Source organism: Ursus americanus, chromosome 1, assembly GCF_024610735.1.
Source record: "Ursus americanus isolate L20-20 chromosome 1, mUrsAme1.1.p, whole genome shotgun sequence".
In the NCBI taxonomy this organism is placed as follows: Eukaryota; Metazoa; Chordata; class Mammalia; order Carnivora; family Ursidae; genus Ursus; species Ursus americanus.
Window position 1 is genome coordinate 44,095,145 of NC_142127.1, and position 25,231 is coordinate 44,120,375.

The window sequence follows — 25,231 nt, forward strand, 5'->3', positions numbered from 1 at the left end:
TCTTCTGGATGCTGAGTTATCTCTAATCCAGAATTTATGTAAAAACCCTTAGCAATTAATTTATTCTGTCTTCATTTTTCTTCCCTTAGTAAAAGATAATTTAATGCTTTTAAAAATTTTTTATTTATTTTTTATTTATTTATTTTAGGTAATAATATAATCTGGAGGTTGGAAGTATTTTGCTATTACATGTTTCAATTGTTAGCCCAGACAGGCATCCTTTCTACAGTATCTGCTTGAATATTTTTAGTAATTAAGAATTATTTATTAAAAAGTAGCCACTTTGTTTAAGGCAAGTCTAAGAATTTGAACATTATTATTTATATTAAATCAAAAATTGTTTTCCTATAACATTCATATTTGTTTTCGATCTGTCCGTTAGAGTCAGAAGAGCTTTTCGCACATCTAGGCCCCCTGCAACATGACAGCTTGTTTAAAACTGTGTCTCTTTGAAATTGTCTGTTATCCACTTCTTTTATTGAGTATCTACTATGTGCAGGGTATTGCTTTATATGTACTTCGAGAGTCACAAAGGGAGTATATCATAGCCTTACCTAAAGGCACTTAAATATGACAAATAGTGTGTGAGAAGCAAGTGCTATTGAGTTTGAAAAAGTAAAAAGCCATACCCGGCTGAAAGAATCTAGAAATATTCATAGGAATTGTAACATTTGAGACCTAAAACTGCTATTGTCTTGTCAGGTTGAATTGTAGTGAATTTCAGGTTGTGAAAACAACGAAAGCAACAACTTGGAAGTAGAAACACCAAGATCAGGGTGCAGGTTTAGGAAAACTTGGGCAAATTATTTCTTCTTTACTGTAAAGTGCTAGTAGAGGTTGACAGGTAATAAGATGGAAAGGAAATTTGGAGCATTCTTTAAATGTCATGGAGAGGAATTTGTGCTTTATATGAATGGTAATGGAGAATGGTTGAAGATTCTTGGATGAGGGTGACAAACAGAAGATTATACTTTCATTAAGTTGACTTAGCAGTAGTTTGGGGAGTGAATTGAAGCAAAGAAAAATGTATGTATAGGAATGCATTAAGAAAAATGTCACTGGGGGGCGCCTGGGTAGCGCAGTCGTTAAAGCGTCTGCCTTCGGCTCAGGGCGTGATCCTGGCGATCTGGGATCGAGTCCCACATCAGGCTCTTCCGCTTTGAGCCTGCTTCTTCCTCTCCCACTCCCCCTGCTGTGTTCCCTCTCTCGCTGGCTGTCTCTCTGTCACATAAATAAATAAAATCTTTAAAAAAAAAAATGTCACTGTTTCTCTACGTATAATGGAAATTCAGAAAAGGAAGAAGATTTCTTAAAGAAACTGTTTCAGAGCAATTGCACCTGGGAAATTGAAAGATTGGGAAGGTAAATAAATGATTGTTGAACTGTCTGGGCTGGCAAAATAAGCTACAGAGGCAGAAACAAGCATGTGTGTGTGAGTGTGTATGTGTGCACATGTACATAGGTGTAGTGCGTGCATGTTTAGTGGAGAGGAGAGGCGGCAGAGAGAGTATTCTGACTTTTGTTAAGTAGCCTGATTTTAAGAATGATAAAGTAAGCTCAAACAGTGGAGGGGCCATAAATGTATCGAGTCACTTACACTGCCCTGTATAACTGAAAGAAAAAAAGAAACTGGAAACCTGGAATTAGGCTGATGTCATGACACATAAATATATACTGGTGAGAAAAGAAAGTGTACTGAGTGAAAAGAACAAGAGAGCTTCTGAATAACATAGGGCTACAACTGTTAATTCACCAATGATATACTGGACAATTTATCTCAGGTGATGTACTAGGCTGGACATTTTGGAAAAACCACAAAGAAAGATGGGCTAAGATAAGAAAGATGAGCTAATAGGGGAGATAGGTTTTACGTGTAACTTTAATAAAAAGTAGAACTGATAAACATCACTAAGGAGTCTCTGGAAAAAAGAAACCAGCATTTATTTAGCATCTACTATGTCCAGGAAAACTGCTTAGTTTTTTTGTATAAATCTATTTCATAAAGCTCAAAATGAGCCTTGATTTCTACTGATGAGAAAACTAAGGTTCAGAGAGTTTAAGTCTTACTCTGGCAGAAGTCAAGCTAACCCCACAATAACATGATTATAAGGGGAAACTCAGTTTTTCCTTGTAGGTCACCAGTTTAATAGCAGCGGGCTTATGGTATTGTGAAAATATTTCAGATATAGATAGGGATCCAGTAACTTAAAAAATCAGACATATTTCACCTTATTCTTCTCAATTGGTGTATCAATGGTACGTTTCTCCGAAAATGGGGTGATGAAGCATATTTAGAATTTGAAGTCAGACACATGTGAGTTTACATGCTGGCTCTGTGTGGCAGTGCCTCGTTACAGCCTCCATAAGCTCGGATCGCCACCCCATTAGAAAAGTGTCAACAACACTACTTCCCTTACAAAATATCACAAGGATTAAATGAGATAACTAATATCAAGAACGAAGTAGAGTGCCAGAATTTAGATCATGTTAACATGACATGAAGACACAAATCCATGGTCTCTTTTGGTCTCATTCTCTCATATCTAGTTCTCTGTCTGAGGCAAACACATGTACATACACACACGCACACACAAATTTTGTATCTAGGATATTTTGGAATGTAGCTATTTTTTGAGCATTGTTTTTCATTTCAAAGACCTTCTGCTCCTGGCTCTGCCTACTTGTTCTTTCCTGGGGATGATGCCCAGACATTCAGATCCACTACCACACTGAGGTGTTTAGAGGCTGCTTTTTTTTCCTCCCCCACTGAAGAGTGTGAGGGCTGAGGGGAAAAATTATAGGTAGAGGTCCTCAACAAAATGGAAGGAATGAAGACAGCTGAGCTGGAAATATTCAGGCATTTGGAACAATTTTTCACCTTATGGGGAAGACCATGCCTTGGGAAGTTTTCTTCCTTGCTTATTAAATCCAGAATTGGAATTCTGTGATTCTAGCATAATCTAGCCGTCAAAAATAAACGAATATGTAATCAGAGTAGAGGTGGCCTTCCAGCTGCTAAATCATTTAGGAAGGATTGAGGTAGTTCATGGATGTCTACTAACACGCATTTAATATATCTAAAGATTAAAAAAGGATGTAAAACCATGTTGCCAGCCTACCTGCAATAGAATAAAAATACTTGCATGAAGATACAGGCATATGTCATTATATGTAATTTATTTTTTCCCAGGAAAGTTGGATGTAAAGTGATTATTTACTACACTGGATATTTCCTAGGGATCATCATGATCTGATAATATTGGTGTGCATATCTGTTAAAGAAAAAAATAATGTTTAAAAATATAACAGTCATCTAAAGGAATGACTATACTTTTATAAAGGATATTGTTCAACAATTATAATATGAATATAAAATACTGAAAATAAGTTTTTTCATATTGGAGCTAACCCTAGAATTGAAAGAAAAATGACGATTTATCTGAATAGTGCATACTGAGCCTATGTCTTTCATTTTCAATTATGTTCTGTTCTTAATCTATAGTGGAAAAACATGTAAGTCTGATTGCTCAGAACTTTCTCCCTTTTATGGAAATTCTTAGTTATAGAAATGAGCGAGTGGATCGAGGTTAAAGAGAAAAAGATGTAAAAAAACAGTAAGTGACAATCAAAAAGTTCCTGAAAAAATAGATTGAAATGTATGGATTAAGGAAACTAGAAAATCCAAAAATAAATCTTCAGATAACATTTAGCAAGTATGTTCTTAATGTTTCCAGCATTATTCTAATGTAATGAAGAAAACTAAAAATGAGTTGTAAAATAGGATTAAAAGATAACTTTCAGAAAGACATTTCTTAGTCTTTCTCAGCTTTCTTGAATAAAAATCCTCTAAATTTTTTGAGCACTTATCCACAATCATTAGTTATAACATAAACTATTATATAATTATTTCCTTGTCTGTGAGATTAAGTAAGCCAATTTTTTTTTAGTATAAGTTGAACCTTAGAGTAATTATTATAAAGTGAATCTTTGTGGAAAGAAATTAGAGTCGTATGCTATTTTTACTGCAAATCTTTGTTTTATTATTACTCTATCTTTCATATAACTCTTATTTTTGTAGATGTCATCATGTATAATAACATGGCTTCTTTTATATCTTAATTTAGAAAACTAATGTTCCTCTTTTATAAGTGAGAATAATTTTTAAAAGACGGGATTGCAAGGAAAAAAATGTTACCAGAATTTAGAAGTCTAATTCATAATATTCATTCCTTTCTGACTAATTAAAATAATATTGTTTGCCTTTCCAATTACTTATGAGTCTTCCAAATATAATGTCTGGCCTAAAAGTTGTAACATAAAATCACCTGTCTGCAAAGTAATGCAACTGAATGAAGTTTAAAAACTTCGTGTAACATGCCATTTAGCATTCTCATAAAATGTCAGTTTGGTGTTAACAAGAACAAATGGAAGAAAAGCTAATGTGCAGGCCGTCTGAAAACATCATCCTGGGAAATCAGAAATAAGAGACTATGATTGTTATTTCAAATCTGTACTGCATACAGTATTTTTGAGATGGAAAAAATATTCACATGTTGCTCATCATATATCTTGGATGTTTAGGTAAAACATTTCGTGTTCACCCTTTTAAATATCCTAGGACACATTCACTAGCTAGGATTGATGGGACAGAAATGGGTGAGCCTACAACTAATATGATGTCAAAGAAACTGTACATTACCTTGGTGTTCCTGATAGCAAGTGTTTCCTGGAAAGAACCTGGAAGGCTGGAGAAGCATTGCATAATGGTTAGGCACATGGATTCTGTGGCCAGAGAGCATGAGTTCGAATTCTGACTCTACTGTTTCCAGCTGTGAAATCGTATGCATGTTGCCAAGTATTTAACCTCTTAATGCCTCGGTTTCCTCATGTTTTAAATGGGGATAATCACAGCATCATTTCGTCAGGTTGTTCTGAGAATTAAATGGTTTTATAGTTCTTAAAATAGTGCCTCACAAAAATAGTGCAGTATGTGTTATTATGGTTAACCTCCCCCAAAAGATACATTTGGCAAATCATTTTGTAATTGTTTTACTCCTTAATTTATTTTTTTGAATTAGAATCTTGTTATACAAAAGCCTATTATTTTTTTTTTTTTAAGATTTTATTCATTTATGTGACAGAGAGACAGCCAGCGAGAGAGGGAACACAGCAGGGGGAGTGGGAGAGGAAGAAGCAGGCTCATAGCAGAGGAGCCCGATGTGGGACTCGATCCCGGTACGCCGGGATCACGCCCTGAGCCGAAGGCAGACGCTTTAACGACTGCGCTACCCAGGCGCCCCATACAAAAGCCTATTATTAAGCATATTTGTAAAGTGAGACCAGAATATTCATGTATTCATTTGATAAATGAAGCTAATGTTCATCATAGAGATTTATGGAATATATGATTACAGTAGGAGAACTTATTTGGGGGAAAGAATCTTCTAGCCATCTTGCCTAGTTTCTAAGTCTTTAAGATGGTACACATAGAAAATATATCTTTTCCTAATGAAAATGGAATAAAAATATGCGTACAGCATATTTTCTAGCATATATATAGCGTATTTTCTGGCTTTACCATTTTCATTAGAAATATATGTATACATAGATATATATCTTCTGACATTTATAATATTACCAAGTATTGAGGCACTGCAAATATGACCAGTATGTGACTAGAGTACACACTTACTGTTTTTGTTGACAAGTATCCATCCACCAGTGGTAGTATTCCAACTCTGCTTTTGAGGAATGTTCCTATACCACCACCACAGTCCTGACTCTTCGTAGGTTTCAAGCAAGGTTTCCTGCTAGTTCCAAAGGTAAAGCGTTTGCTTTAGGGGAGGCCAATCAAAGCACAAAGCACAGCATTAGCTAGGACTGAGTGATTACTTAAGGGATGGGCATGTGACCCAACTGGAGCCAGTGAGATGCAAAGAGAGTTTTTCTGGATCTTTATTCCTATTGGATTTAAGTCTGGGAGGTTGGGAGGCTGGAGCTGCTATAGCACCCTACTACAATAAGGGATGAATCTCTAGAAAAGCTATCACCATGGAAGTCAAAGCCAAAGGATGCAGCATAACTAGGTGCTGGTAATGTCAGCTGTGTTCCAGAATCATCCCATGCCTAAAGCTAGCCCTAGACAATAAACCTTCCCTTAATGAATTTCCTTTTCTGTCCTTCCGTCCTCTCCTTTCTTCCTCCCCTCCCTCCCTCCCACCTTTTCTTCCTCCCTTCCTTCCTTCCTCCCTCCCTCCCACCGTCCCTCCCTCCCTCTCTCCCTTCTTTCTTTCTTTCTTTCTTTCTTTCTTTCTTTCTTTCTTTCTTTCTTTCTTTCTTTCTTTCTTTCTTTCTTTTCTTTCTTTCTTTCTTTCTTTCTTTCTTTCTTTCTTTCTTTCTTTCTTTCTTTTTTCTCAAGCAAGTGTGAGTCATTCTTTTGTCTCTTGTAACCAAAAGAGACCTGCTAGAGTGATTAAAAAATTATTTTGGCTGTATCTTCTCTATGCTCAGTTCCGACAAATACATTTTTAATGAAAATGTTGAAACTAGAAAATATGCAAAATACATTGATTTAATAATTAGGACTGTTTCTGGTTATAATTGGTACCACTGCCTGATTTTTATTTAATCTTTATTTCAGGCTTTAGTTGCATGAGCAAGTGTTTCTTTTTATGACTGAATAAGCTTAACAGATTTTTGGTGTTGGACTTTCAGTTTGGATCCTGCATGTATGATCTTAGATGACTTTTTCTACCCTCTGTGTACTTCCTTTCTTCAGTTTTCAAATCAAGATCGTGAAAGTGATTATTTGATAGGATTGTGGGGGGGACGAAATGATACGGTACATGCAGACATGTTAGCCCAGTCAGTGACTGGCACATAGTAAGTCCTCAAATCATTACTTTATCATTAATTGAAAGATTAACACTTAGGATTTCACTGGCTTTTCATTTTTCTTCTGGCTGCTTTTCAGCCACTAAAATCAGAGTTAAAATAGGATTGGTGTCTCATCAGGGTTATTTTATTTCTAGAGAAAGGTTATTTGTATAGCACAAAGACCATCTCTGTTGTATTAGCAAAGCACTTTATTGGATTTCAGATACTCTGGGGCTGAGGCTAATGTTAAATTACACTGTATGCAAGACTTGCATTAATATAATTGCCTTTTTATGAGTTTTTATTTTTAACATTCAGTATTTACTTTCTTTTTTTACTTTTAATTTGAATTATTTGTTTTGATTGAATGACTTCTGGCTTAGCAAATAAAAAGCATGAACAGAAGCTTAATCTGTTAGCAAAATTAATGATTGAAATCAGCAAAGTCTTAGCGTTTTGTTCTACAAAAAGCCTGTGAAAAATCAGAGCCCCATTAGTGAAAGCTTTGGGCTGCTTCAGTGTAGGTACACGATGAGGGGTTTCTCTTCACAGTTCCCCCGCCCTCTAGTGGTAGTTATAATAACGCCATTTTGTAGTCCCCAAACAGGAAATGCCTGTTCTTACTTCAGTTACCAGAATCCTTTTACAGGAAGTTAGGTGTGGTCTTTGAAGGAGAATTTAAAAAAAAAAAAAAAAATGAAAAAAAGAAAAAAAGAATGATGGAATTTTAGCTGCAGTCTTCTTGGTGCCAGCTTATCAATCCCAAACTCTGGGTGTAAAAGATTCTGCAGGGGTAATGTTTTAATATTCTTATTATGCTTATTGTCTGTGATGCTTCTCTACCTTTACAGTAGAATCCTTGGGGGGATCTGCAGAGGACCACTTTCATTTTGAAGCTGCTGGCTGCATGTTTTAGCATGTCTCTTCTGTTAGAGCATCCAGGCATGGCAGTTTCCTCCATGGAGTATGCACGGACCTTCTTCATGCCTATGTCTGTCGAGGCATGAGGGTCTCTGGGGATGGGTGAGGTAAAGGAGGGATGTTTTGGAGACAGTGTGATACTGAGAGGGCAGTCTGCTAGCTAGTGGCTGAAAGGTCCTAGTCTACTTCAGAAAAAAAAATGTAGAAACGGTAGAGTAGCTTATGTTATTTTAAATTTCCCTGTTTGATCTGGCAGATGCTACAGAAATGATCTGGATATTAATGCATTTACTCTTCGAAAATGCACTTCATATAATTAAATGGCAATTCTCATTCCTGTAGGATAGGGGTCACAATGGATTGATATTTTAAAAAGAAGGAAAAATAGGTAAGTGATTATATACAGATGGCATTCAAGAGTTAAGGTTTTGGTTGTATGATTTCAAAAATCATAGAAACTCTTGCCCCTGTTCAGAGATAACATTTGGAATGATTGGTGTGCTCTGTTAAGTTATATATGTTAGTCCGGTGAAGTATGATTAGAACACTGTAAGCCTCCATTTATATTATGCCAAAGACCAACAAAAAAGGAGTGTTTAAAAGATAAACTGTCTTAAACTTGTTATTTTTTCAAGTCTAAATCTGCTATTTAGGTTTTTATGAAATGGGCACTATTTGAGAAAATGAACTAATTCTACAGTATTTCCTAACTACTGCAAATTTGTTAATTTAAGAAGCAATTATACTAGGTAGCAGCAGGTTGCTAAGCCAGGGGGGTCCAAGATCCAGACCTCTGACGTGGATGACTTCCTGCCCAGTTTGGCAGGAGCTGGATCCCTTCCTGTGCAGCTTCCGAGCAATTCCAAATGCAGTCGGGCATCCCCCGCTCCTTCCTGCTCCCTTGCTTTCAAGCAGTATCTACCTATGTTTCCATAGCCTGGCATTTCAGGATTTCCAGAGCTCTCTACTAGGTGCGTTGATTTTGAATAAGCTATTAAAGGTGTAAAAGTAGGCCAAAAGGAACATGTAAAAAAATGGAGAGGTAAATGCAAAATCCTTGCATAGCCCAGGTTCTATAATTTTGGGTGATTATTCATCTCTTGTTTTGGATCTCTGATATTTTTTCAGAAAGGATGCTGAAAAAGATGGCTGCCAAAATATTCACACAAGGGAAACAGCAGGCACAAACCAGTATCCTCCATTTCCGAGCTCCGAATTGGATATTTTCACTTAAAACATTTTGGGAGTGGGAGACTAGATTACCTCATAGACATCTACTGAATATGAAAGACAGCTCTCCATGCAAGCAAATGAATGCATGCACAAGAATCCCCTGGATACAGCTTCCTTAGTAAAACATTGCAGATAGCTTGGTTTATATATTTTATCTCAATATCATGTCATTGCCACAGTTACCTTTTATCCTAATGACTGTTGCTTCTCTCTCTCCCCTCTCTCTCTCTTTCTCTTTCTCTTGTTTCCATAGCACTTTCTTATGCAAGGAGCTAAACAGTGATTAAAGGAGCAGGATGAAAAGATGGCACAGTCAGTGCTGGTACCACCAGGACCTGACAGCTTCCGCTTCTTTACCAGGGAATCCCTTGCTGCTATTGAACAACGCATTGCAGAAGAGAAAGCTAAGAGACCCAAACAAGAGCGTAAGGATGAGGATGATGAAAATGGCCCAAAGCCAAATAGTGACTTGGAGGCAGGGAAATCTCTTCCATTTATTTACGGAGACATTCCTCCAGAGATGGTGTCAGAGCCCTTGGAAGACCTGGACCCATACTATATCAATAAGAAAGTGAGTTTTTAGTCAAGTTGTCTTTACTTTCCCTACTTCCTAATTGGTTCTGGACTAGTCCCACAGATGTCTGGCGAAGAATGATATGCTTCCTCGCCTTTGTCTGAAGCATCACTAGGATGCTGGGTGGGCTTGAGCATGTAATGGAGCCATTATCCTACAAGTCTTTTGGAAGTACTCATTTGAATCTGTATTCCCAGGACAAATAGAACTGAAGAGGCATCATGCGGTTGGGTAACTGAGGAAGGGCAAAAGTCTTCTCACTTTACAGTGTGATGAAGCAAAAAGTGAAAACGAGTGTTATATTTCCAGAAGTGGTATTTAAATTCCTTCTTACAACTCCAAGCTCTATGGAAGTTACTTTGATCGGTAGCAGGATTATGCCTTCATACCATACACTTTGCCCTTTCCACGGCTCTCTGCAGGAGAGATAACAGTAGGTGACTTAAGTACCCCCAAAAGAAGCTCATCCAAAACACACGTAGTAAACTCCGAAGTTCTCATGAAATTTTTTTGTCAAAATGAAGTAATCAAAGCCTCATTTTTATGCTTTTTGTGAATTACTAATATAGTTTTAAAATACTTATATCAAAACTTGATGAAAGGTGCTAAGAATTCCTACATCATTGACTACAAGTTTTGTTTTGTTTTTTTCTCCTTTAAATCCTCATGTCATTTACCAAATTTAGGAAAGTTAATGCACAGAAAGAAAAAGCACCTATCATCATGTCGTATGTTGGTAATTAGTGTATTACTATAGTATTTTCTAAGGCAAAATTTTAAATGATGGTCTCACCTTTCTCTTAAAATGTTCTTAATTTTAATATTAAGATCCTAAATTCTGTTTTATGTGTTGTGTTTTCTTTTTCAGACGTTTATAGTATTGAATAAAGGGAAAGCAATCTCTCGATTCAGTGCCACCCCTGCCCTGTACATTTTAACTCCCTTCAACCCTATTAGAAAATTAGCTATTAAGATTTTGGTACATTCATATCCTTTTTTCAAATAGTTGCTTATTATGATTATGATTTTGTTCTTTGACTGAATTATTGATCTGGGAATTTTTTTAAAAAATATATGTGATTGGCAATGTTATGTGCTCTTTTTTTTTCTTTCCTCTTACTGACAATTAGCATATTGCAAATGGGATCATTGGTAAGTGAACCCTTTTTCTTCATCTTCTAGTAGTTCCCCTCTTCCTGACTCACTGCTTCTTTCTTTCTTCTGTCCTCTTCTGCTTCCTTCTGAATTGCTGTACATCTAAGACTTCTTCATTAATATCGATCATGTTACCAGGCTCTCCTTTTACACGTCTTCATATTTTACAATGTTTTGCAATGGGTGAGCTCCATGAGCTAATTTCCTTACTGCTTTCACGTTTGGAAAATATGTACATGATCTGAATTGCACGATTTTATATCTTTTTGATCTGAGTTGTACAACTTTCTGCTTTTTATTTCAGCATTTGAAAGCTTTGAGTGAGTAAATGCTCACAGTTGTAATTGTATACACACTAGCCTTTCAGATATCTCTCTAATTTTTCCCCCAACAGTATCCCACTGATTTTCTATTTTCTTTCTTTCTTTTTCTTTTTTCCCTTTCTTTTGCTTTTCTTTTCTCTTCTCTTTCCCTCCCTCCTTTCCTTCCTTCCTCCGTCCTTTTCTTTTCTTTCTTTTCTTTCTTTCCTTTTCTTTCTTTCTTTCTTTCTTTCTTTCTTTCTTTCTTTCTTTCTTTCTTTCTTTCTTTTTCTCTCTCTCTCTCCCTCCCTCCCTCTCTCTCTCTCTTTCTCTCTCCTTCCTTCCTCCTTCCTTCCTTCGTTTCTTCTTTCCTTCCTTCCTTCCTTCCTTCCTTCCTTCCTTCCTTCCTTCCTTCCTTCCTTTTCTCACTTGTTCCTGTGTTTCATTCAAGTCAAAGATTCTGCTACAACTGTCTCTCTCCAAAGGCTTATTGTCTGTCAAGCCATATACATCCTCATTTTATTCTTCATTCTCCTTATTGAAGTAGCAACTTCCCAGAAATTAGATTGATGACACCTTGGTGGGAGAAGGTAATTTGATTTACTCCTAGAAGTTAAATAGAGTAGTTGTGAATGAGAGGTTTTATTTTCGGTGAAGGACAGTGGTCTGACTGACAGCCAGCCCTGGGAAAACCAAAGAAGCAAAGGTTTGAAATACTGGGGCTTTGCCAGGCAGGGGCATTTACAGGAAGAACACTTAAACCTTGGGATGAGGATTGATACGCATCAGGAACCATAGGTAAGGTTCCTGAAGGGGAAACTGAAATCTAAGCAGAGTCTCAGGGCAACTTTTAATGTTGTCTCTTCTTTAGAAAGAGTCATTGCCTGGGATTCCATGACATGATCAGTCCAGGGATTCTATGACATGGTAAGACTTTCAGTGTAAAAGCCTACTTCCTCCAGTAGTCCAGGAAAATATTTGAATTAGATGAAGTGAGGAATTCAAGATGGGGGATAAGCTTAGTACAGGGAACTCATTTCAGTTCTGGGTGGAGGGGCTGTAAATCATGTCCCCAGACTTGCCAAGCAGTATGGTAGATGAAGTTTTCAGAAGCATGACATTCTAGAATTCAGTCTCCCTTTGACATCTAGTTTATTCCTCTTCCTCCCCTATGTCCTTTGCATAGACATCAGCATATTTTAATTCGTTATTCTTTTATGCTTTAAGATTTAATAATTTTTTTTGTGAATTATCTAAAGGAATAACATTCCCTTATTTCTATTTTTCAAGAAAGAGAACCCAATTGTATGGGGCATAAAGGTCTTTAAGTTAGCATTAGAAATGAATAATAAAGTTGAGATTTAGATTTGAGACTCCTGAATTATAAATTATGGTCTATTATTATGTTTTGGATATTTGTAATCTTTGCACTAAGTAAATCTTTCCATAAATTGTTTATTATGTTATCAGATAACTGTATACCCTTTATGTAAACTTTATGTTTATATGAAATTATGTGAAAACTCAAACTTATGTCCAACACTCTGTTAAGAGTAGATAACTAGGAGAGTATGCATTGAATAAATAAGTGACTAATGAGCCAGAGGTTAGAAAATTAGAAGCAAAACAAGTAACAAAATGGGAGGTCTGAATAGGTCAGAAAAAACTATTTTGTCCTGAATCTGAGTGATAGGATGAAATTAAGAAAGCTAATATTAAAGAAAAAAACAGTTTTTATTTTAAATCTTTTGTCTGGAGATTGTGTAATTTTTAGAAAATGTCACGAAAGCCATCATCTCACTCCAGAAAATCCTAGGAAGTTAGGGAACCCATGAGTCCTAATTTAAGACCCTTTGAGAAAAGAGACACCCAGTGGTAGAGGACAAGGACAGTTTTAGAAGTTTTGATTAGAGGATCCAGGCATTAAAGGCATAGTTTATGGTGGGGGCTCTCTGGAAACTGAGACAACTTGAATTTGAGGGTTTGCACTTGCTTCCCAGAAGAAAATCTTCAAAGGGCAGAGTTGTTTGGAGGCCTGTAGTGATGTGAATTATGTGAAGGCAGCCAGGTAAACCTATTAAGATTTGCTAAAGTGAGTGATAAGACGCTTACAAATGGCTGATAAGCCACAAATTTCTTCCAAGGTAGAAAAAGAAGATTTTTAAAAATCTCTAATTTCTTGAATTAAAATACTATATTTCGGATATTTCATCTTGGAGTAAAGATATAAGAATAGAAAAAGCAAGTGGACCAAAAGTCTAAGATAAATGAATTCTTTAGCCTTTTGGCGATAGTGGCATGCTTGATGGGAGAGCCTAGTAAACTTTGATGTGTATAATACTGTAGGGTTTGCAAGTGATTCTGCTAGTGATTTTGTCTTTTATTCTTCTCAACACAAGCCCTACGTACGCTCAAATCCTGGTTTTCTGACTTCAAGCACATGCCTTTTGCTGTAAGGTTAAAATGCTTGGAGATGGTAATGGCGGGTTTGGGCATAGTTAAGAGGTCATTGTGTATTTATTATCATTAATTTAAAAACCAGAAAATGCCTATTCACAATAAAGAAATTTATATTTTAGGCCTAGACTAATATCTCTATTTCCAAAGAAAATCCTGTCTTGTTTCTTAAAGAGCTGTTATCTTCATTAGGAACTGTTGAATATCAAATTAGCTTTGTTTCTTGACTTTGGCAGAATGAGAAGTTATACTTATGCTTACTATATTTGTGCCAGGGTGTATTTTGAAAGCCGAAAATGCTTTTGATATGCCTAGTATCTTGTTTTGCTAGTTAAATAAAATATGGTTATATTTTCTAGATAATAAACAAGTTAAAAATGATCCATATTCCTAAAATTCCTTATCAGAGTTTTAAAAGTGTTTCATGTCAGTTTTTATTATTTTAGATTAATGTGCATATTCCACCTTATTTTGCATTTGTTACTCATTACTTGTTCATTTGCAAATATTTATTAAGTACCTAATATATGGCAGGTGTTCTAGGCATTAGGATGCAACACTGAACAAAACAAAATTCCTGCTTTGATGTAGTTACGTTCATGTATGTGTATGTGTTTGAGAGGAGGAAGATGAGAAAAATAAATCCAATGTCAACTAGTGATAAGAGATATTAAGAAAAATAAAGCTGTGTAAAAAGAGAAGAATAGCAAGGTACTATTTTAGGTCAGAGAAGCCTTCCCTAAAAAGATAGCATCTGAGTAGAGATCGGAAGGAAGGGAGAGAGTGAGACATGGAAATCTAGGGAAAAGTTAAGTGTAAGGAGAATAGCAAATGTGAAGGCAGAGTATAAAGATAGAAGTACAACTGGTGTGTTCAGCAGGGAGAATCAGCAAGGAGTCCAGAGTGATGGGGCGAAGTGGGGAAGGCAGGGTGTAGTAGGATATGAGGTCAATGAGAGTGGAGGGCAGGGGCTGCAGCTGTAGGCCACAATGAGGACACCAAAGTCACTCTGAATGAGATGCAGAGTGATGGTTGAAGGATTTCCAGCGGAAGAATATCATAACCCAACTCACATTTTATAAATACCACTCTGGCTGCTGCGTGGAGAATGGACTGCATGGAGGGAAAGGTTGGGAGCAAGATTGATTGGGGTCCTCCTGCCATTATGAAGGCAAGGGATGCTAGTGGCTTAGACTGTGGTAGAAACAATGAGGGTGACAAAATGGCATTGAACTTAGATGTATTTTGCAGAAGAGGTGACAGGATTTTCTGAGCAATTGAATTAGATTTGAATGTGTTTTTGAGAGGGCTGTTAGACATTCAGTGGAGGAGCTGAGTACTTGGGTGGAAATGCAAGTCTGGAGTTCAGGAAAGGGTTGGGCTGGAGATAAAACTTTGGGAGACATCAATATTTAGATGGTATTTAAAGTCATAAGAAAGATATGCAACACTCCAGATCATACAACTAGTGCAGACTGCCTGTCATTCACCCAGAGTAGGAAAATGAAAAATAGCTTTAGGTATCAGAAAACCTGGATTCAGACCCCACCTCTGAGATTTACTTATTGCTCTATGACCTTGGGCCAAGGTATTACAACTGTTCTGAATCTCAGTTTCTCCATCTATAAAATTGGAATCAAAATTTATACATTAATAATAATAAAATGTATGATAAGTACCTGGCATCATGACTAATACGTAGTAGGCACTTGATAAATGGTTGCTATGATAGCTGTTGTTGGTTGTAGTAGCTACAATTCTAGCAGCAACTGCTGCAAGATTAGTAAAGGAAAACTCTTGTACTATTAAGAAATTCCACAACGAATTCTGTATAAATCACTGCTTTCTTCCAGCTTCACATTGCAAAGAAAATGTTTATATGGCACCAGAGTTTGGAGCTGTCGGTGACTAAAACACAATGTGATTGTGCAACCTTCTCATTTTGCAGACGATTTAATTAAGTCCCAGACGTGTTTACTCCCTTTCTAAGGCTACATGTTTTATCAGTGGGAGAGCTAAAACTTCAGACCAGGTCTTCTTCTTCTTGTTCTTCTTTTTTTTTTTTTAAGATTTTATTTATTTATTTGACAGAGAGAAAGACAGCTAATGAGAGAGGGAACACAAACGGGGGGAGTGGGAGAAGAAGAAGCAGGCTTCCAGCGGAGCAGGGACCCTGGGATCAGGCGCTGAGCTGAAGGCAGACGCTTAAAGACTGAGCCACCCAGGCGCCCCAGTCAGACCAGGTCTTCTCATTCTCAGCCCAGTGCTGTTTGCATTTTCCACCCAACAGAAGACAACTCTCAGGTATAATGTACTAGGTGCCATGCCAATTTCGCTGTCTGTATGCATTCCAAAGGTTATCTTCAGTGCCTTCAACTTGCTAATTCATTAAATAAGAAGTAGGCTTTTTAGCTCATTCCAAAATTATACGGTATCCACGTAGAAATAAAAAAAAGTTCTGGTTTTCCCTGAAAAGAACTATGTAGGCCTGTAAGAGAGGAGGGGGAACAACTTATGATTTCCATTTCCCCTGCTTTAAAGGCTCAAAAGTTATGCATTAACACATAGTTAGGAAGATGGTTAACATTAACACATAGTTAGGAAGATGGTTAACAATCATAAAATGAAACAACTCAAGAGTTAAAAGTATATAGTGACCTTTAGTTAGTATTTCTGCTAGCTTAGAAATATGCACTGATATGTAGCAAGAGGCCTATCCTACTCTGCTTTGAATTTTTCATTTTTATGTTAAGAAAACAAAACAAAACAAAACTCTAACATTAAACTGTGTTTCCCCTCTGGTGTAGAGTTAAAAACTCCTCTGCAACATCTCTGGATGTTATATAACATTACAAAGTCCCTGAACAGACTCACAATGACTTTCCCTTCTTTAAGAATAATAAAGAAATGCCCTACATTTTATATTCAATAAGCAAATGATTAGTAGTAATAAAAGTAGCTGTATCCTCTAAGGAAAGCATTAGTACTGTATTTACATAAGAAAACTGAACATCCAAGAATTAAGCAACTTGCTGAAACCCATGTGGTTGGTAAAGGATACATCTCGTCTGTCCTTCAGTGCTTTAAAGCTCACGTTTCTCCATCCTGTCCACACGGAGCTAGGGCTAGGTAGGCCAGTATTTTAAATATTCAGGTTCCATGTCAAAGGGTACATAAGCCATGTTCAGTACAAACTTGGGGGTTTCTTTTCATCATATACACACAGAAAATATTTTTTTTATTTATTATGATATGTTAGTCACCATACAGTACATCATTAGTTTTTTTTATAATAATTTTTTATTATGTTATGTTAGTCACCGTGCAGTACATCCCTAGTTTTTGATGTAGTGTTCCATGATTCATTGTTTGCGTGTAACACCTGTGCTCCATGCAATACATGCCCTCCTTAATACCCATCACCGGGCTAGCCCTTCCCCCCACCCCTTTCCCCTCTGAAACCCTCAGTTTGTTTCCCAGAGTCCAGTAGTCTCTTGTGGTTCATTCCCTCTTCTGTTTACCCCCCCTTCATTATTCCCTTCCTTCTCCTGCTGATCTCCCTGCTATTGCTTATGTTCCACAAATGAGTGAAACCATAAAATATTTTAGATTTGCCAACTGGCAGTATTAATCACAGGTTAACATATTTTACCTGGTATAAATAAATTAATAGATTAAAAGGATCAATTTTTTCCTGAAATTATTTAAGGTTAGTCAGCCTCTATTATATTTTATATACCAAGGCTCTTAAGGAAATATTGATCTGGGATACATTATGCTTTTAAAAATATACTTTGTTGATGTCTTGGCCTATATATTTAGAAAATAATGTAGGATTTACACGTTTTATTACTAGTTCTTCCCCTTGAAATCTGCCTTGGTGTAGAGTTTCTATACTTTTTCAACATGTGGTATCACCAAAAAAAATCCATACCTACATTTTTTAATATCTGTATATTTATTATGATTATCTGAAACCTTATAAAAAGTCACTCACTAAATGCCAAGAGTTTTAAAAGTATGTGACTGATGAAATTAATCCACAGCGATTTTTAAAAATTGATGAATTCTGATACACCCCCTATTTAGCAATGCCTATTAAATCAAAAGCAGAAAACCTAACTCTAGTTATCTTTTATTTTGCTTTAAAAGCAAAATAGTTTTATTTGCTTTCTTTTCCTGAGTGCCTGTCAGGATCTTTAACTTAAGTGTATTTTTTTATTATTAAGAGGATAGTCATGCAATGTGGAAAACTCTTGTCTGAGCATAAATGCTTTATGCTTTGTGACTTATGAGACAATAATCACTCTTTCTATTGTCTAATAATATTGAAATTTATATTTTACTTCATTATATATAATTAAATTCTACCATTATAAAGAGTAAATGTTTTTTAAGGGTCATAAAACCATGGCTCAGATCATTATGTGACATAAATCCCATGAGGCTATTAATTTCCACTTATGTTTGCCTTCTGTACTCTCTTTCAAAAAACAAAGTGTAGAAACTTGTGTACTCAATATACATGAAGATAAATTTCATGCTGTATTTTTATCCCATATCGTATCAATACATCATCAAAAATCCTTATAAAGGAAAAATACTATTCTGTTTAGTAATAAATGAGTTGCAAAATTTATTTCATTCAGTAGTCCACTGACTGTGCAAAATGGCCAGAATTTAGTGGTGAACACTACAGACGTGGTGTCTGCCCCCACGAAGTTGATAGTCTAGTGGAAGAAAAGGTTGGCATTAAAATTAATCATTGGTAGAATAATATAAGATGCTATGGGAATATATAACTTGTAGACCTGAACAGGTGAGGTACTATGGTAAATAACTTTCTACTAGAAATCTTTTTTAAAATAAGTACTAAAGAACAAGTATGAGTTGACTATAGTGTAGTAGAGAGCATTTCCAGGGAGAAGAGGTGGTATTTGCAAAGACCCTTATTTGAGGAAGAGAATATGTCATTAGATGATCTAAAACAATTACAGTATCATGGGAGGGTGCAATTAAGAGTGAAGAATACAATAAATAAAGAATGCAAAACTAGAGGAGCAGACAGGGGTCAGACCTTCTGGAATCTAGGCTGTGTTAAGACATTTGATCATCATCCTAAGAATAGCGGAAAACTATTGAAATCATCTGAATTACATTTACACAGGTCATTTTAGCACAATATGCAGAATGTATTGAAAAGAACTAAACATAGATTCAGAAAGACCAGTTTGGAGGAAACTACAATAATCTAACTTACACTCGGTGGCATCGGACTGTGTAGTGATGTGGGGATGCAAAAGTGCCCTGAATCCAGCTACAGCAAGGTACACTTGACAGTATTTAGTGCTAAACTGGATGTAGAGGTTTACGGAGAGAGAAAAACCCAGGACCGGATGCCATTTAAACACTTGACTGTGTAGAGTTCAGAAGAGGCGTCTAACCTGGAGACAAGTAGTTGAGATGGTGGATACATAAATGACACTTAAACCTATGTTTGTTGATGAACGCTACTAGGCTGAATATAGCAGAAGAGGGGGGAAATGGCTGAGATATCCTGTCTCCTTTTCAAAAAGGAATTGCTGCATTTCAAAGGATGCAAAGAAATTGTTGTTGCCCGTGAGGCATGAGGTAACCAGAGAATTAGGATTTCAATAAAGGGAAGGGAAGAAAACTTAATGAAAGAGGGAAGAATTCTCCTTCCTGAATACTGCCGAGAGAGCAAGTCAAGTAAGAACAAAATTGCCCTTTTGTTTATTGACAAAATACGAAGAGTCTGCCATCTTTAGAAAGAATAGCTAGTAAGCTTTTGATAGGAAGCTCCCAATAGGATGGGAGATAATAAAGATAAAAGAAAAAAGAGATAAGAGATTTCTGAAGTGTTCTGGAAAGAAGGTGTCCGGAGTATGAGTGGGGGCATTGAAAACTTTCCCCATTGAAACAGGAAGGAAGAAAGGATAGGTCCAGAAGCCTCCAGAGAAGTTTATCAGCTTGGGGGTGAGAAATAGAGATCTGGCAGTCTGATGCTATCTATTCTCTCAGTGAAGTAGGAAATAAGGACATCAGCTTCAGGTGGGGAGGGAAGGAGGAAGAGGGTTAAAGGTCAGAGGAGATTGGAGAATGTTTGGAATTGTCTTTGCAGAGGGTCGGAGATGGAGCTAAGTGAGAAATACAAGACTGTGTAGAGGACTGGCCAGATTCACAACCATGAATTTAGAATGGTGCCAGTCTGACAAAAGGAGTTGTTTTCTCCCGTAGGACCTAGCAAGCTAGCAGACACAGAAGATCTAGTTTTATATACTAATAGCAATCATCTTACATTTATTTTACTTTTTGTTTATTTCTAGCAATTAAGGAAAAGTAGGTGTTTCTTCTTTGAAATGATGTTTTTCTAAAGTGTTCTCTAGGTTCTAGTGCCCTCACGTGGCTGATCCACATCATTCACTTAGGACTGTTTTTAATGTGGATGCATTTGAACAAGCTGAGAATTAAGCACATGCCTTATATCACTGTTAGTAAAAACAAAAAATGAATTATGGCTTTGTCTAATGGCAGTTGTTAAGTGCAGAGAAACTTCCATTATAGATTAATAGAACTTGGCTACTCACTGTCCTGTTTTACTGTGCTTAAAATCATGTTACTGTTTTGTTATGTGCAAGTAATATGAAAATTTATAATAAAAATTAAGAGTAAGAAGGGTTATGAACAGCATCTACTCAGTTTCTGGGATTTTTATCATTGTGTCTAAGTTTACATTGATAAAGATTGTCATTTTACATAATTGCAACTGAATTTTTCTTATGCTTTTCCTTAACTATGGAAGTCATTTTAATTATCTGACTACCAAATATTTTCTCAATTTTTGTTGTTGTTTTTCAGTAAAGGAAAGTGAAGAGCATTGGCTGTGTCTACAAAGGCAAAGTGGGTACAGCGACACAAACCAGATGTTTGTTATAAGGAATGTTCTCTATGATTCAGGAAGTTAGGAAGGTGATTTTTTGAGCATCTTTTCTTTACCAGGCACATTAAGTGTAGGAGCTTTTGTGTATTTTAACTAATTTGATCCTCACAGCAATCCTGTGAAATGGTTATTTTTTCTCACTTTTATAATGAGTTAAACCAAATCTTAGGTACATTAATAAGTAATTTGGCCACAGTTACACACCCAAGAAATGCCATCACTAATACCAGCCATCTTTTCTTACTATTCGAAATTTTATGAGCAATTACTGTATATTATACATTCCATGCAGAAAGGATCATATTAAAAACATTCTACCAGAATGATCCTTGGAATAGAATTATAATGCATTTAAGTAATCACTTAAATTCTTTTGTTGAATTTTTGTCGTAGTTTACAGACATGCTGAACTTGCAGTTCGGTTGTTGAGGTAAATCTGTCATTTAAAAAACTTAAATTGATAAATTATTTACCAGTGAACCCATCTCTTTATATTAAATTACTAAGAAACACCTAAATGGCCTCAAAATAGTTGAGGGCTTCGCCTGACATGGCCTAAATATGTGGTTGTTGAATTACAGAAATGGAAAAGATGGACTCAAGAATAAAATAATAAGAGCATAAAAATTCTAAGCTTCATAGTGTAAAAGGCATGGTGGGGCATAAAAGTGAGATTTTTCCATTGAATTTTTGTCTTCCTTGACAATACTCTTCTACTTTATTCAATGTGCTCATTATGTGCACTATTCTCACCAACTGTGTATTTATGACCATGAGTAACCCTCCAGACTGGACAAAGAATGTGGAGTAAGTAGAAAATAAAAAATATTTTTCAATGTTGTTATCCCTTATATTTCAAATTTACTATCTTGAGACCCTATCACTTTCTTCAGCAAATCATACCAGCTACTGTACACCAGACAAGTTTAAACAATGACTCAGGACCATTTCAACCACTAATTTCCCATAGGACAAAGCTTGCAACGGCTCATTCATTAGCTCAAATCCCTGCACTTGTTTGACTGCCAATATTTGTAGCCCTTTATCTTCCTTGTGAGTCTCATACTCTTTTGAATATTATCAGTGATTACTAATATCCAATGATAAAATTATACTTAGCTTGTATGTTCTTTTTCTCATGGCTATCACCGTTTTTTTTAAAGATTTATTGATTTGTTTTAGAGAGCAGAAGACAGAGCTAGAGAGAGCGGGGGGAGGGGCAGAGGGAGAGAGAATCCTCAAGCAGACTCCCCTCTGACCGCAGAGCCTGATGAGGGGCTCAGTCTCACAACCCTAATAAGATCATGACCTGAGCCGAAATCAAGAGCTAACCAACTGAGCCACCCAAGCACCCCGGCTATTACCTTGCTGTTTTATTAGTATATATTTCATGGCTCTTAATGACACATATTTTATTAAACACAATGCTTCATTAATTTGGAGGTTAATACCTATTTGCTTAAATCAGACTGAAAGCTAGTGTATTTCAGGTAATATCATCTTATAGAACCATATTATTTGGGCCTTCAAATTAGTTAATGTAGCAAATACAATGCTTATTTACTTATAGTTAATGAGAATGTCTTTCAGAATGTAATGTTTCTTTTGCCTTAAACTCTTCCTAAGCTCACATCATGGGGAGACCAGTACAGACCCGTACAGAAGCTTCTAATTTTTTGTTGTTGTTGTTAAGTTTCCTTTAAGACATGTACTTGTCAGTTACCTACTACATCTTTAATGTGGGCTTGGCTATTTCCTCTCAGGTACACCTTTACAGGAATTTATACTTTTGAATCACTTATAAAAATACTTGCAAGGGGCTTTTGTTTAGAAGATTTCACATTTCTGCGGGATCCATGGAATTGGTTGGATTTCACAGTCATTACTTTTGCGTGAGTATCTTCATACATTTTCCATCCTGGAATAATAAATCACTGGTGGGAGCCTATGCTGTATTTCTCCTCAGTGGCTTCCCTTGACAGATCAAGCATTTTTCTTAGTTATCATGTGAACTTAGAATATTTTTCTTCTAATCAAATGATGCACTTTGGAAAAATTAGGAATCTAGTAGTTAATTTTATAACTTTGGATTCAATTAGCACTATAAAGTAATAAAATGAAGTTTCTCAAGTAACATAGACTATGATTGAAAACAATGCCATTTTTCTCTTAATTGGGAAATCTGATGGCAACGGTCATTGAAGTTGAAAAGGTCTTGATGAAAGACCAACATAGACTTAGATTTCCCTAAATTCTGAATAACTCTGATTTAATTCTACAGGTATGTAACAGAATTTGTAAACCTAGGCAATGTTTCAGCTCTTCGAACTTTCAGAGTCTTGAGAGCTTTGAAAACTATTTCTGTAATTCCAGGTAAGAAGAAACTGGTATAAGGTGGTAGGCCCCTTATATCTCCAACTGTTTCTTGTGTTTTGTTATTGTGTTGTGTGTGAACTCCCTATTACAGATATGTGACAGAGTTTGTGGACCTGGGCAATGTCTCAGCGTTGAGAACATTCAGAGTTCTCCGAGCACTGAAAACAATTTCAGTCATTCCAGGTGAGAGCTAGGTTAAACACCGAGGCTGACTTTACTGCATTGGTGCTACAATCACAGCTTTTGTGCATAAGCCTTTTGCTTGTCACACTTTGCAAAGAAATACGTAAAAAAGCAAGAATCAGGACATCATATTTTGGATGGGTTTGATTCTTTGCTTTTACTTCTTGCTTTCTTTAAAACTGTTCTAAATCAGCCTTTGAGTTTAACAGGTCTTTGCATGAGGCATTTGCAGTAACAGGCTACATGGTTTGCATCCTGTAACATCAAGCTTTCCGCATAGAGGCTAAACTATGAGGCGTTCAGACTGATGCAAATTTGACCATTGAGGTCGAAAACTGGTGATGTTCTTATCTGCAGATAAATGAAAGAGCAAGAGATAGCATGAGTGCTGCATGGGGCTCAGTTTTCAGATGTCTTCCTTTTTTAACCCATATTCAAGCTTGCAGAATTCGCAAATATATAACCTCATAATCCATTGACTTCAAGATTTCTTACTACTCTATTCATAAAGATTTTTCTAAAATCAATAAGAGGTTAAGGAGTAAGACATCTGCAAATAAAAGCAAAATATTTACACAAGGTTGGTGTTTAAGCATGAATAACAAAATCATTTCTTTTGCTCTAAGGGGTATTTGGAAATATACTTTTGGTTCATTTCCATTCACAGTTTTCTAACGAACATACAAGTTCTGCTTTCATTCATTTTCACCAGCTACAGGCTTTTCATGAAAATGTTATTCAATCACAAACATTAAACTAATATTGTTGGCATTCTGCATGACATCTTTATTTTCCAGGACAAGTTCATGATGTTTTTGTTGATAACATAGCTGTTGAATAGTATATTGACATTCCTCCCTCTGATTTTATTCGTAGGCCTGAAGACCATTGTGGGGGCCCTGATCCAGTCGGTGAAGAAGCTCTCTGATGTAATGATTCTGACTGTGTTCTGTCTGAGCGTGTTTGCACTAATAGGACTACAGCTGTTTATGGGCAACCTGCGGAATAAATGTTTGCAATGGCCCCCAGATAATTCTTCCTTTGAAATAAACATCACTTCCTTCTTTAATAACTCATTGGATGGGAACGGTACCACTTTCAATAGGACAGTGAGCATGTTTAACTGGGATGAATATATTGAGGATAAAAGTAAGATATACTCTTTTAACCATTAAGTTGTTTAGTCCTTTAGTTAAAGAAATACATATAGTGGAAATTGTCTCAATTTTAATGTGAACTAAATGACTTAAGCAATTTAAGATAACACATGTGATACAGAAATCAAATGATATTTATGATATGATGATATTTTACTCCTTTTTCCTTACCTATCAATCAGTATAATAAAAGTTATCATTTGAAAATGTGTTATCTTTTCCTAAGACAGTATTGAAAGCAATACCATTTTATTTGGTATTTGGTAAACATTGATCAGGAAGGAGTTTTCAGTCATGTAGTAAATAAATCAATAGTTTGAACTATTCGGTGTATTATGCTGAAACAAATGCATTGTTAAGAAGACTGGGGAAAAATAACTTGGCCTTATTTGGTTGACTCATTGTATGTATTGAGTGCATATGATATATCTGGAAATAGAGAAATCATTCAGCACGATGGAAATCTACGTTTGTGTATTCATCAGAAACTTAAGCAACCCCAATCCAGCCATTCACTCATTGATGATGGGAAAGTGTAAACTTAAACCCAATCTCTGTTATTGTAATTTATCCTTTTGGGGTCAGCCATTGTTTTAGAGTTGTTTATCAGTATAGTTTGATTTTATTTAGGAATGGACATCAGAATACAGTTATGATGCCATATACTTCAGTATAATTTTTACCACTGAAGCCAGCCTCTGTGTCATGTGGATGTCCAAGTCCTCCCTCTCCATGTGCAATTACCTAGCCAACTCCCATTGGTCTTTTGATTATCAGTATTCTACTGGGATACTTATTCTAAAGTATCCATCATGGTTTTTAGAACCATGTGAAATTTTATCCCTTCTCAAATTATATTCATGTTTTAAGAGTTAGTATTCTTATGAAGATTTCTATAACAGAGATTAAGACTCATTGGATAGTTTTTAAAAAATTCATGATTTATGGGATTTCCTACTTATTAATATTGTAATAACAGCATAGTAACAATATTTGCACATAAATATTTTCTCTATTTCTGATTATTTCATTCAGATAA

The 25,231-nt window shown here is 36.0% G+C and overlaps 1 protein-coding gene across 1 annotated transcript in view; it reads left to right on the plus strand.

The window, feature by feature from the left end:
- The first annotated feature begins 7,603 nt into the window (after positions 1-7,603).
- The window catches only part of SCN2A (sodium voltage-gated channel alpha subunit 2), an 85,761-nt gene continuing 68,133 nt past the window's right edge, over positions 7,604-25,231 (plus strand). The window contains exons 1-7 of the mRNA XM_045780598.2: positions 7,604-7,669; positions 9,284-9,601; positions 10,473-10,591; positions 21,194-21,283; positions 22,240-22,368; positions 22,758-22,849; positions 23,912-24,184. Of these exons, the coding sequence (XP_045636554.1) occupies positions 9,335-9,601; positions 10,473-10,591; positions 21,194-21,283; positions 22,240-22,368; positions 22,758-22,849; positions 23,912-24,184 (970 nt within the window). The 5' untranslated portion in view covers positions 7,604-7,669; positions 9,284-9,334. The remainder of the gene's footprint in view (positions 7,670-9,283; positions 9,602-10,472; positions 10,592-21,193; positions 21,284-22,239; positions 22,369-22,757; positions 22,850-23,911; positions 24,185-25,231) is intronic.